At 43.9% G+C, this 13925-nt stretch overlaps 1 protein-coding gene and 1 non-coding gene across 2 annotated transcripts in view; one reads left to right on the top strand and one right to left on the bottom strand.

Annotated features, from left to right (window-relative positions):
• HEBP1 (heme binding protein 1) overlaps nucleotides 1-10385 on the top strand; it is a 28149-nt gene extending 17764 nt beyond the window's left edge. The window contains exon 5 of the mRNA XM_037738271.1: nucleotides 9781-10385. Within this exon, the coding sequence (XP_037594199.1) occupies nucleotides 9781-9952 (172 nt within the window). The 3' untranslated portion in view covers nucleotides 9953-10385. The remainder of the gene's footprint in view (nucleotides 1-9780) is intronic.
• Nucleotides 10386-13615: 3230 nt separating this feature from the next.
• On the bottom strand, nucleotides 13616-13694 carry LOC119471563. The gene has a single exon (XR_005200634.1). It is a non-coding gene; the product is annotated as a small nucleolar RNA SNORD88 (small nucleolar RNA).
• Nucleotides 13695-13925: the final 231 nt, after the last annotated feature.

The raw sequence follows: 13925 nt of genomic DNA, 5'->3' as shown, positions 1-13925 counted from the left end.
CTGAGTAGCTGGGATTACAGGCACGTGCCACCATGCCCAGCTAATTTTTTGTATTTTTAGTAGAGACAGGGTTTCACCATGTTGACCGGGATGGTCTTGATCTCTTGACCTCATGATCCACCTGCCTCGGCCTCCCAAATAGCTGGGATTACAGGCGTGAGCCACCGTGCCCGGCCAACGTTCCTTCTTTTGTTACCTGAAATATTTCGGTGAAGAGAAACTTCCCCTCGTTTACTATTTGGCTTCCCTTATTTCGTATAGAAAAAGTAAGATACGTGCTTGCTCAATACCTTTTTCTTTACCAGTTTTCAGAATGATAATTTCATTCTGTAACATCTTCCAAAGGTGAGGTGGTCTGCATGTTTGTTTTTTTGAGTATAATTATAAATGTATGAATTGAAACATATTTGATACGTTTCAGTTTGTTGGAGTTATTATTCTTATTGATGCTCCAATTGCCCCACCGTTGGCCAGCGGAAACCTCTTCAAGTTGGTTTCTTGGTCCTTTTGACACAGCTCCCGTAGTCTTTGTTAGCTCCCTGGCTTTCTGGTATAATGAGATGGTTTGAGCACATCTTAGCATTTCTTGCCTTAGAGCTGGAATTAGCCATTTCTCTAAGGAATGCTGGTTTCTTATGGTGGGAATGGGTATCTATTTAAAGGGTACTATCAAAGGTAGGTTGGTGACTCTTACCTTTTTACTCTCTGAAATCTAAACAGATGAAAGTACGAAATGTGTCTTATGTGGCTCCGTGAAATTAACACAGAGTTCTCACACAGCGTATGATCGTTCCTCAACTAGCCACTTGATGTCACTGCAGAGTCAGGTGAGCATTCAAAAGTACCCTGCAGTGATTTGCGTTATTTCTGATTCTGTTGAAAGCAGCGTTAATGAGATAGATGGTGGAAGGCAAATGTACTCCATCAAATGCAAAAAGTGCTCTATCAAATAATGCAGTGAGTGCATTCAATGACAAAATTAATTCTAAAATGAAAGCCTGGCATCCTTCATTCAGCCTTCCTTCTTTATTACCTTGTGAAGAGATGTCTACAAAGGGATTATACATTTATTTGCATTGTTAATTACCAGTGCTTTTAGATGAATAGAATGCTGTGAAAAAAAAAATAGCACTATTAGAATATATTTAGTATTCAGAAGAGGCAATAGAATTATCCTCACTTAGAGCAGCGGCGACATTCCAGACTACTGTCCTTTCTCCATGCACTTAGGTTAAAGTTTGGCCTTTTCAGCTCATTTCAGCACCAGGTTCTCAATAGGCACCAACAGCATAAGTTTGATGGTTTTAATGAAACTTTCATGGTTTAAATGAAATGTCTAGGTATAAAGAAAAAAGTTGGAAACCAGGAGTTTATTTTCAGGGTGACCTATGCTCCAACCCAGTTCATCACTCAGTGGCCATAATCTTTGGTATATTGCCAGCCTCACTGTGCCTCAGTTTCCTCATCCGCAAGATGGGCATGAGAATCTAGCTTTTAAGGTGTTGTGAGGATAAAATATGATAATATCTGTAAATACCTACACAATCCTAGACATTTGCCTTCCACCATCTCATTAACACTGCTTCCAACAGAATCAGAAATTACACAGATCACTGCAGAGTACTTTTGAATGCTCATCTGACTCTGCAGTGACATCAAGTGGCTAGTTGAGGAATGATCATATGCTGAGGTAGTAAATCTTAGCCTATTCTCCTCCTCCTGACTTTACCGCCCTTTGAGACTTTGATCTTTTTATGAGAATTAACGATAAAAAAAAAAGTCAAAGTTACTGCAGATACACTAGAGTTAGAACCTCAACTCTAGTAATTATGAGTTTTATAACTTACAGCATGTTGTTTAATCTTTCTGAGCCTCAATTTTCTTATCTATAAAATATGATTGTGAAGGCCCGTTTCATTGTGCATTTGAAAGAACTTTGTCAGCTGTCACCACCTAGGGTTGCTGATGTCATTTTTCCCTCTAAATGACCAGGCCCCAGTGGAGGCCTTTGGTAGCTTGGGAAGTTCAGCCTAGAGAAAAAGAAGTTTGGAAGAAAGAGCTCATCTGCTAAACCCTTAGGGGGTTCCCACATTACCACTTAGGAGATTTACAGACCAGTGTTTGCCCATGTTCCTAGATAATTCAACCCTGTTTGTAACCACAGGAAGTCGGGACCAAGGGTGTTTAGTCTTACTCAGCACCCTTGCTTTGCCTTCTCACTTCAATTAAAAGGGACCTTGCCCAGCCGTTCTATTGAAAATAGCACCCTGTCCTTTTCTGTCCCCTTATCCAGCTTTATTTTGCTTTTCCTCCCTTATCATCAATTGCATTATATTATCTCTATCTGCCCATTTATTTATTGCCCTCTCCCCACTGGAATGCAGGCTTCCCAAGTATTCAATAAGAAGTTGGTGAATTGGCTATTGCGGTGGCTCACATATGTAATCCTAGCACTTTGGGAGGCCAAGGCAGGTGGATCGCCTGAGCTCAGGAGTTTGAGACCAGCCTAGGCAACATAATGAGACTCCATCTCTAAATAAAAAACAAAAACAAAGAAGTTGGTAAATGGATATATGAACAAAAGAGCTTCATCCTTGCCTCTCCTGTGCTTCTGTCTCTGCTCTCTCCCATAAAGATCTTGGTCCCCATCATAGCTTCAGTTGTCACCAGTGTGTTGGTAACTCTCCAGCCTGACCTCTGTCTGTCTCCCCTTAACGTCTTGATATCCCATCAGACTCAGCGTGGACCTTGAGACACTGTGATTTACCTACTCATTCATCCCTTCATTCAAAAGATAATGGATTCCTTGTTCGCTTCCTCTGTACCAGGAAGTGTTTTAGGTATGGATGTCATGAGATAATGTCCTTGCCCCTGGAAGAATTCAAGTGCCATCTGGATAAACAGGTGACACTTATGCCATGTGATGTTTGCCCTAAGTGGGAAGTTTGGTTCGATTTGACAAACATTTATTGAGTATCTCTTAATATGTAAGCCATCTCACCTCCAGAAGCCTTGCTAATGATAAGATTTGGTGTCTCAGCCTAATTAATTGTCATTTTCTCTCCCCCCACAGCTGTCAGTTATCCTGTAAGTCTTTTATAAACTCCCACCAGGCAGGGGCTTCAGGCTCTGTTTCTCTGTGGGTGATGCCCAGGTCAGCAGGTCTCATGCTGCCTCTCTCCCAAGCACCAGCCTTACATTTCCAGCTCCCAGGAGGCGTCGCCACATAATCCTCTTCAAGTATCTCCCAAATCAGCACGTCCAAAACACAATGCAGATTCCATGCAAAATCAGATCCCTTTCTGTGCTCTCTGTCTTATTGATGGTCCCCTCCCTCCTCCTACCCACCCTTTTCCGTGTGATTCTGACTCCTTCACTTCTGCATCTAATTATTGGCTTGTCCTGGTCAGTTCCTGGCTGTCCCTTCCTTCCCACTCATCTGTTACAGGTCTTTGTCATCTCTTGCCTGAACAATCGCCATGGCATTGGCTTCCAGCTTTTCCATCTCTGACCCTTCTAAAGTGTCCTTTTATAACCACCTGCCTAAGGCACAGACTGATCACCTGTCCTTGCTCAGAAACTGAGCCTCCCTGGAGGCTGCTCAGCTCTGGTTGGGGGCCTCAGTCCCATCCAACCAGATATTGGGGTTTGAACAGAAGCCCAGCTAATAATAAGATGCTTCATTTCTAGCATCTAGGAGATGGGTGCTAGGAGAGGGTGGGTCAACTTTGGGTCCCAAATGTTTGACCAGGCAGTAAAGCCTGGTGAAAATGCCCTGTGATGGCACTGACCACCCTCCACACACAGCGCCACTCCCACATCGACCTGATCTCAGAGAGTCCCGTCTGCCACCACCCAAGATGCTTCCCTCTCCAGACACAGCATCCACCTCCAGACCTTTGCTCACACTCCCCCAGCTCCTCTCAACCCCCTCCCCAGCCTCTGCTTGTTGGAAGCTCTGTGAGGATAGAAGGTTGTCGCATTGTTCATTGCCAGCATCAAGAAGAGATACTCCATTTCCCAGCAAGGTCACATACACAAAAAACCTAGAGATGCTCAATACATGCTTAATATCGCCTCTTTCTTTTTTTAAATCACCTTTCTTTTTTTTTCTTTTTGACTTCCCATACAACCTGAATATCACCTCTTTCTTAATACCTTCCCTTCATGTTCTAAGTCAGAACCAATCATTCGCTATACCCCACTCCCAGAACATTCTGGATTACCTTCCACCTTCATTCCAGCATTTCCCTCCAGCCAGCATAATCTTTGTGTGTGTTTCTCTCCTGACCACTACACTTAGACCTTGCAAGGGTAGAGAGATGTTTTTATCATCCTTACAGCTCTTAAGTTGTCTGGCTTACATTTTGTGCTCAGTGATGTTCAACTCAATAAGCACAAGGCCAGCCTGGTTGAATGAAACGCTTATTATGTTAAGCCTTTCTTCCTGTTGCTGTGAGGCTGTCAGTTCCTGATCTGATGCTTCTTTTGCCTAGCACAGAGCTGCATGCACAGCAGACCGTACACCAGTGTGTGTTAATCCATTGATTGTTAAAGTTTCGGAGTTGAATGGTCAAGCTCAGAGTCATATTTTCTTCCTCCCTGCATGCCTGCACCAGACGCTCCCTGAAAGATAACGCGTTATGATTTTTTGCTTCCTTGGACGAAAGCCCTAATTCCCTCCACTAGCCCTCCCTATGGCCTGTGTCATCTTTCCCCTTTCAAACTCTTCCAGACCTTTTGAGTCAGCTCCTTTTGTGTTTCTGGAATCAGGGGGTGTGGGTATGTGTGAGATTCCTCGGTTCCCATGGTAACCAAATTCTTTGTTCAGAATACTGAGCTCTGACATTGGGTGAGATAAAAACACTGCCCTGGAAGAGAGCTTCTTTCAAGATTACAAAAATAATGTATAGACTTCATGTTTATTTCTTTTAGGAGCTCAAAGCACTTTATGAGCATTTCTTAGCTCACCTTCAAGCACGCATGTGAATTCAGAGAGCAGTGGGCCCACTGTTATTGTGCTCCATGTCCCGATTAAGGCAGGAACAAACGAGTCAATGTGTCTATGAACACAAGTGGTGTCAGCCAGAGCTAGGCTCCCTTCCTACACCAAGGCTGTGTTCCTGGTAGGGTTTGGTTTCTGGCTTGTTTGTGTGGTTCTGTGATGGGAGTAAGTGTGAGTTAGTTAAATTAGCAGAGAGGAGAACACATAGGCCATCCAGCTTTGTCTGTTTTCCAGTAAAAGGCTTCCATGATGAAGCAATAGGGGAAATTTTATCAGCATTACCAGCATTTCAGTCTGCCTGGGAATAAATGTAAAGAATTGGGGGTTTTCCCAGAGTGAATTTTAGGAATCCCTGAATGAGGACATTCTGTGTCTCACTCTCTGCTGGGTTTCCTTCTGCTGCTCAGCCCCTTCTCACTGTCCTTTGCCCCGTCCTCTTCCTCTGCCTACCCCTTAGATATTAGGATTCTAAGGAGCAAGCTTTTGGCCTGCTGTTTGCACAACATCTCTACCTCGTGTCACCCCTTACCGTGATTATAGACAGGACCTACTCTCTGGGGACTCTCAAGTTGCTGTCACTAGAGCCGTCTCTTTCCCAAATCGGTATCTAACTCCAGCTCTGTCCCAGGTCTAAGGAGATTTTCACTTGGTCAGACACACATTTAGATAATAATTGTTGTATGAATGTATTTCACAGAGGGACCTTAATGTTAACATGCCCCCATACCAAATCATGAACACCCCCTATACCTGCCCCTCTTGCCTAATGCTACTCTTTAGCTTTTAATCCCTATTCAGATTAGTGGCATCTGCTTCTACCCAGAGGCTTAACTAGAAGCCTTGGGGAATCCTCTCCTCCTTCCTCTCTCTCACCTTCCTCCACATCCAGGCACCTCTCAAATCTGTCTTTTTCCCACCTTCATCATCTCACACTTAGCTGTTCCTGGGCTCCAGTGATCCCACATCTCTCAACCCCTTGTCATTTCCTCTGTCCCTCTGCTGCCACCAGAGGGATCCTTCCAAAACACAGTTGGATCGTGCAGGTCCTCTACTTAAAAACCCTTTCAAGGCCAGGCACAGTGGCTCATGTCTATAATCCCAACAGTTTGGGAGGCTGAGGCAGGTGCATCACCTGAGGTCAGGAGTTTGAGACCAGCCTGGCCAACGTGGCGAAACCCCATCTCTTCTAAAAATACAAAAATTAGCTGGGCATGGTGGTGCATGCCTGTAGTCCCAGCTGCTTAGGAGGCTGAGGCAGGAGAATCGCTTGAACCCAGGAGGTGGAGGTTGCAGTGAGCTGAGATCCCACCACTGCACTCCAGGCAGGATGACACAGTGAGACTCTGTCCGAAAACAAAACAAAACAAAACAAACTCTTTTGTGGTCTACCTGTGCATCTAGGATCAGGTTCAAACTCTTCAACATGGCATTCAAGGCCTTCACACCTGGCTGCAGTGGATCCACTTCTCCTCTTTGAGTTCCCACCACTGTCCCCTTAGTGTGTGCTCAGATGTTTATTATGTGAATGAGTGAGTGAGTGAATATGGGGCCAACAGACTTACATAAACACTTCACTCACTCGGTCCTAAGTGCTATCATCTTTAGCTCTTGCAGCCTGAAGACATCGCTTTTATTGTTTATCCCAGAATTGTTCATTTAACCACGGGGTCTAACGTGTTCAGGCTCTATGTTAGCTGCTCAGTGTACATCAGTGGCCAAAAAGCGACAAATATCTCTGCCATTGTGCAGCCTGTATTCTAGCAGAGGACACAAGCCATAAACAGTAAACTTAATGAGTAAGTTATATCGTATATTAAAAGGTGATAAATGCTGCTAAAAAAAAGAAAAAGTAAAACACAGGAAGAAGATTGGGATGGGGTTAGCGAGTGGGGTCACAAGGTCACATAGCATTTTAAAAGTAGGCCTAATTGAAAAAGTGAGAATTGTTCATTGAGCCAGCTCATAATATTACTTTTTTTTTCTTTCAGTTGTATATTGTGTTTTGCTTTATTTCATTTGGAGACGGTCTCACTAGGTTGTCGAAGCTGGAATGCAGTGGCTGTTCACAGGTGTGCTCATAGCACACTGCAGCCTCAACACCTGGCCTCAATCAGTGCTCCTTCCTCAGCCTCCCAAGTAGCTAGGACTACAAGCACTCAACACTCAGCTGCATGATATTTCTTTAGATTACCATCATGTCCCTCACCTTGGAGTCAGGGAATTAAAAGGCTGTTCTGAGCAAATTGCAGGTAACAATAATAGCTACTGTTTGTTGTGAGCTTACTATGTGTTAGGCTCTGCGCTGAGCTGTTGGTGCAGTCTTTTCTCCTTTAATCTTTACCATAGCCTTTGAAGATTGATGTTATCACTATCTCTGTTTAGACCAATGAAGAACCCGAAGATCTGAGAAACTGAAGAATTAGCTTAAGACCTAGAAAGGGCAGAGCTAGGATTTGAGCACGCACTAGCTATTTTGCCTCTAACTGATGAAGGAAGACGTTTGAGGACCACTTCTTTGGAACTTTCCAAAATCATTACTTAAAGAGCCAAGATTGTCCCTTTTCCTAGAGAACAATTCAGTATCACTGCACAAGTAGGGGCTGCCGAGAGCACTCAACACCTGCTTCCACCTCTAGCACCCGATTCATTTCAGACAAATGATTCTCGATCTAAAGACATTCTTCATAAAAAACACCAGTGTCTTACAGGCTTTTATTGCCTGAAAAAGTCTTTCCTGAATGTTCATCGTCTGTCTACTAACCTAGTTTCCTCTCATTTGAGCCTCAGTGAAGCTAGAGCCCAACTTTCTTCATCTGCCTTATAATCTCTTTGATATAGTTGAAGAGCCAAGCCTCCACTATTCAAAATTGGTCTCAGTTTTATCCATGTCTATAGCTGTTGTGTAGACATTAGAACAACCACTCCGGCTGGGCGCAGTGGCTCACGCCTGTAATCCCAGCACTTTGGGAGGCTGAGGCGGGCAGATCATCTGAGGTCGGGAGTTCGAGACCAGCCTGGCCAACATGGAGAAACCACCTCTCTAATAAAAAATACAAAATTAGCCGGATGTGGTAGCACATGCCTGTAATCCCAGCTACTCAGGAGGCTGAGACAGGAGAATCACTTGAACCCAGGAGGCGGAGGTTACAATGAGCTGAGATCGTACCATTGTACTCCAGCCTGGGTAACAAGAGCAAAACTCCTTCTCAAAAAAGAAAGAAAGAAAGAAAAAAGAACAGCCACTCCATTACAAACAACATTCTGGGTGCTCACATCAGTGATCCTGTAATCAACATGCTGAATTCTTGTCCAGCATGACTAACCACTTGTAAAAGAGCAAAGCATGATTCAGAGGACTCCATCAAAAATAATGCATTATTTGGCCTAATCTTGGCCTGGTGCAAATTCAGACTTTTGAGTCATACAGCTCATTAGAAGTCGGGACGTACTTGACTCTAATAAAAATTTTAGTGCAACCCAGATTTAGAGTGGTATATTTAGCGTAGACTACAGGATGAATTTTGGAATAGAGGCAGATGACGTAAGGGAGAGAATAATAATCTTGAAAAGAAAGGCTTTATTGCTTCTCTGTCCCCAATTTCTGCCATCAAAAGAAATACCAGATTTAGGAACCGTCTCTTTTCTTTCCTTGCTAGAAAAAGAAGGCTTTTATGATTTGAGCAGAAGAAAGGATTTATGAGAAGTGATTTCTTTATTTGGGGCATGTTTAAAGCTTGCGTGGAGCCCTCCTAAGATTTCCTCGGGTCTTTGCCCTTGTTAGCTCTGGGGTTTTTTGTTTGTTTTCTTTTTTTTTTTTTTTTTTTTTTTTTTTTTTTTTTTTTTTTTTTGAGATGGAGTTTCACTCCTGTCACCTAGGCTGGAGTGCAATGACGCAGTCTTGGCTCACTGCAACCTCTACCTCCTGGGTTTAAGCAATTGTCCTGCCTCAGCTTCCCCAGTAGCTGGGATTACAGGTGCCCGCCACCACGCCCAACTAATTTTTATATTTTTAATAGAGATGGGGTTTCGCTATGTAGGCCTGGCTAATCTCGAACTCCTGACCTCAGGTGATACACCTTCCTCGGCCTCCCAAAGTGCTGGGATTACAGGTGTGAGCTACCGCACCTGGCTAGCTCTGGGTATGCTATTTTTTTAGTTTTTTTTTTTGACACAGGGTCTTGTGTTGCCCAGGCTAGCCTAGCTGTGTGTATGAATGAAGCTGCTTCAGGTCACTGCTGTGATGAGACCAGTCACTACAGCTTCTCTGCTGTGGAAGGGGCATTAGCCCCCAATCTCATTGCTGCAGCTCTGCCCAAAATCCCCTGTATTCTTCCTGCTTCCCAAGGTGGTGACAGAGCAGCAGAAAAGAGATGCAGCAGGGCAGTAGAGGGAGCCAGAGAAGAGGGTGAAGGCTTGGCCTTGGGGAAAGCAAGCCTTCTGTCCCCTTGAGAGATTACAGGAAAGAAAGGGAAGCTCACATTTATTCTCGGCTACTGTGTTTCAGGCTTCGCATTAGAGTGTTTCACGTCCATTACTGCATTTAACACTCATAACTTTGGAGGAAAAAGAAATATGTATCTCCTTTTTCAAATGAGGAAACTTAGGCTGAGAGAGGTAAAATCAACCCATCTAGGAAGTGGTGACTCGGTCCCCAGTCTTACCACTCTAGTATGCTTGTCATAATAAGCGTGGTGAGTGACTTCCTTTTTCCAAAGATTCCTGTTCTCTCAAAGGTCATGTCCATTCTTAACCAGCCCTTGCTCTTGAATCCTCAGGCAGTTTGGTGGTTATGCCAAGGAAGCAGACTATGTAGCGCATGCCTCCCGGCTGCGTGCTGCCCTGGAGGGCACAGCCACCTACAGGGGGGACATCTACTTCTGCACCGGCTATGACCCTCCCATGAAGCCCTATGGACGACGCAATGAGATCTGGCTGTTGAAGACATGAGTGACCCACTGAGCTGAGAACTTCCTGGAAGTGTGCCTCTGTGTCTCCTTCCTCAGGGGGACAGGAGGGGACAGTGCTTCCCAAGTTCCAACTGCAAGTCCAACTCAACCAACTTTCCCCCAAAGCTACTTACTGCCAATTTTCTGAAAAAAGCATGTTCCATATACTGTCTCTTTTCTCACGGTGGGAAAGAACACAGCCAAGATAGGCAGCATCCTTCTCATTGATTTAGAAAATTCTGCAGTAGACCAGAAAAATCCTGGCAGCTTTTTTCCAGCCATCTGGGTCACTAAAAACTGATTTTCTAAAATTATTGAATTTGTATTTTGTTATTAAGGGGAAAATGTGATTTGTGCCTGATCTTTCATCTGTGATTCCTATAAGAGCTTTGTCTTGAGAAAAACTAAAAATAAAAGGCTTTGACTTAAACAGCTAAGACAAATCATAAGTGCAATTATTTCCAAGGTTCAGCAGTCCTAAAGGTAATATCAGTGTGCGTACTATGATGGTGTTTACCACAGTAGGAACTCTATATTTAGAGCTCCCAAGTCCTTCAAATATAAACCCAAAGATCCCAGGACACACACCACACATAGGCTTAAACATCCCTAAACTAGACATTTCTCATAACTGTTGGGTAGCACTCTGTGATCATAAGTTGAAGATCATGTTTGCAGCTGTGACCGGCAAACGGTTCCAGGAGTCACAAGAGCAGACTGAGAAGAAAAATCATCACACTGTGGTGCACAGACAGCTCTGGAGACGGGAGATTTGCCAGGAAGATTGGTTCAGGGGGATGAGATGAGATATAGCTGGGGACCAGTTTCATTAACTGAAGAGGATAGGAATGAAAGAAATGGTGCGGTTTGGCCTGCAGAGAAAGACACAGATACAAGGCTGTGAGCAGGAAGCAGGATGGCAGCTGAGCTGGAGCAGAGCCCATGAGTGAGCAAGGGAGGATGAAGCTCCCAGTGGGCCCCAGGGCATGTGGAAGATACTCCGATCCTCGTGGTGTGCTAGGGCCGCATGCTTTCAGCAGCCCTCCCTAGGACAACTGGATAGGTTTTCAGGGAGAAACCCACCTTAGCATCCACCCATGCCCCTTTCCTGTTTATGTAGGAAACAGAAAAGTGAGCTTTAATCCTCACCATGAAGAGTTCTTACTGGACATAAAGTGGGGTTTCCTAAGGAGAGGAGCAAGAGTATACATCATCATCTTTCCGGGAGTCCTTTCAGTAGTCTTCAGAGGGATGGGCTTTGACCATTTCTGAAGATCCAGGGTGAAACCATCAGCCACTCAGCCTTAACTATCAGACATCATACCAAGAGCTTTGCATGCCTTGCCCCACTTACTCCATGGGCAACTCTGTGAGGAACGAACTGCTATTCCCACACACAGATGAGGAAGCTGAGGGTCCCACAGGCTCCCACACTTGGGAAGCCTTGGAGCCAAGACAAAAGTGCAGCCACAGAGGCCTTATTACATGTCAAAGAGTTTAAATTTTGTTTTAAGAAAATTGAAAAATGCATGGACAGCTTTGTGCAGGAACATGATACCATCATGTTTTAGAAAGAAAGTTCTGTCTACAGCATGGAAAATAGACTGGATAAAGGATATGACTGGAGACAGACCAGTCACAAGAGTAAGTGAAAGATGTTGGAGGCCAAAACTAGATCATGGCAGTGGGGATGGAGAGAAGTAGACAGTGTGGAGCAAGAAAAGAGGTCAACAGGACTTGGTGACTGACTGAATGAGATGAGGAAAATGTTTGAAGAGAATCAGAACATTGCACCAAACTATGCCACTTTGGCAAATTGGTTATTTTTAGCTGAAGGCAATGGAAAAATGCAGGTACAGGAAGTGCTGTCTGCCCTCCCCTTTTCTACCTAAAAGCAGTATGTAAATTTCCCCTGAGAAGGGTGCTCTCGTTGTACTAGGAAGAGGGGAACATGCTTATCACCAGGGATGGGGAGTCAGTGCCAAGATAAGTCTGTACAAACCTTACTAAAGTTACCCTGATCTTTCATCAGTTTCCCCAATATGTTTCCTAGTCACTTTACCATCCCCCTACCAGCCCAAACCCCTTTTTCCTTTGTCATGTCTCCACAATGTTTTGCTCTTTGTTAAAATGATATACAATTCTCAAGTCTAAATGCTTCAGAGTTTTCACTTTTTTCTGTGAAGTTCTTCATGCCACATAGAATTTTTTTTTTTTTTTTTTTGAGGCATAGTCTTCATCTGTTGCCCAGACTGGAGTGCAGTGGCACGATCTTGGCTCACTTCAACCTCTGCCTCCCAGGTTCAAGCAATTCTCCTGCCTCAGCACCCTCTAGTAGCTTGGATTACAGGCATGCGCCCCCACACCCAGCTAATTTTTGTATTTTTAGTAGAGATGGGTTTCAACATGTTGGCCAGGCTGGTCTCAAACTCCTGACCTCAGATGATCTACCTGCCTCGGCCTCCCAAAGTACTGGGATTACAGGCATGAGGCACCACGCCCATCCTGCCATATAGAAATATTAACATCAGATAAAAACTCTATGGTTTTTTTCCTATTAATCTTTTTTTTCCCTGTTAATCTATCTTTTAGCAGTTCAACTCAGAGGCCCAAGGAGCACAACTTAAGAAAAAAAATCTTTCCTTCCCTGCAGGGTCTAGTACAATGACCAGGATTTGGGGTTGGGCAAGGGTGTGGAGGGGGCTGCCACTCACTGAGGTAAAGAGCACAGGCAAGAAGCAGATTGATTGGCAAGTGGTGTCCACAAGGGTTATTTAGGCCTGCAGAACATCCAAGTGAGGCTATCTAGTGGACAGTTGAAAGTATGAATCTGATGCTACAGATAGAAGCCTAATGTGAAGACGTGTTTGGAAATCACAAATGTCTAATGGAGTGGGTGAATTATGAACTCTTCCGGGGAAAAGCTGGGAGTAAGAAGAGAAGAAAATCTAGGTAAGGACTCAGAAGAACCCTAATATTTATAGACAAACAAGAAAAGATCTGACAAAGATTTTTCAAAAGTGGCTAGTTACATAGGAGAAATGATGTCAGAAAATGAAAAAGGAAGAAGGTAATCGGTGCGTGTCAAACACTACATCAGTTCTATTGACCCAAGTCCTAAATCATCTCGAGGCCATCTCTGCTGGTACCATCCTAGGATGTGTCACCATCATTCTTACCTGAAGTCCTGCCGCATCCTTCTAATTGGTCTCCTCATTTCTGCTCCTGCCTCCCTTGGACACATTTTCTATGCAACTTCCAAACAGATCTTTGCTTTAAAATTCTTATTTTGCACTTAGACTAAAATTCAAACTCCATTTTATGACCTGCAAGGCCTTGTATGATTTGGCCTCTTCTGATCACTCTTTCTTTCCAATCTCTCCCTTAATACCCTTTTGCTACAGTGGACTTTGAACACACACAGCCCTTTTTACCCTAGGGCCCTTGCACTAGCTGTTTTGTCTGCCTAAAACCCTTTTCACTTCCTTTTCAAATCCCCAGATCTTCTCATCCTACAGATCCTAACTTAACACTCCTCTTCAAAGAGGCCTTCAATGGCCCCTCTAGCTAAAATAGAGTCAGTCCCCCCTATACTTATTCATCATACCATTATATTTTTTGTTTTTTGTAATACAAACCACTATATAATTATTTTCCTTTTTGTCTCAGATCCCCAGGTGTCAAAGGTCTTGGGGAACACTGTGTCCTGAGGAGTGATCAGAGCCCAGTGCTGGACATCATGGGATGTAATTTTCTAACTTATTCATTTTGTTTTTTTCTGTCTCTCACACAAGACTGTAAGTTTGAGAAGGAGGATCCTCATACCTGCTTTGTTCTCCATTGTATGCCCAGCACCTAGCTCAGAGATACATCATTCAAGAATGCATGAAGCTGTAACAGAAAAACCAACAGGAGCTTAAACCAAGAAGGTTTTCTTTTCTCACATAGTAAGAAATCCAGAGGCAGGTTCAGTT

The sequence above is a fragment of the Cebus imitator genome, unplaced genomic scaffold (assembly GCF_001604975.1).
Source record: "Cebus imitator isolate Cc_AM_T3 unplaced genomic scaffold, Cebus_imitator-1.0 Scaffold2, whole genome shotgun sequence".
Lineage (NCBI taxonomy): Eukaryota > Metazoa > Chordata > Mammalia > Primates > Cebidae > Cebus > Cebus imitator.
The sequence above is the reverse complement of the archived record's forward strand: the minus strand, read 5'-3'. Positions and strand labels throughout refer to the sequence as shown.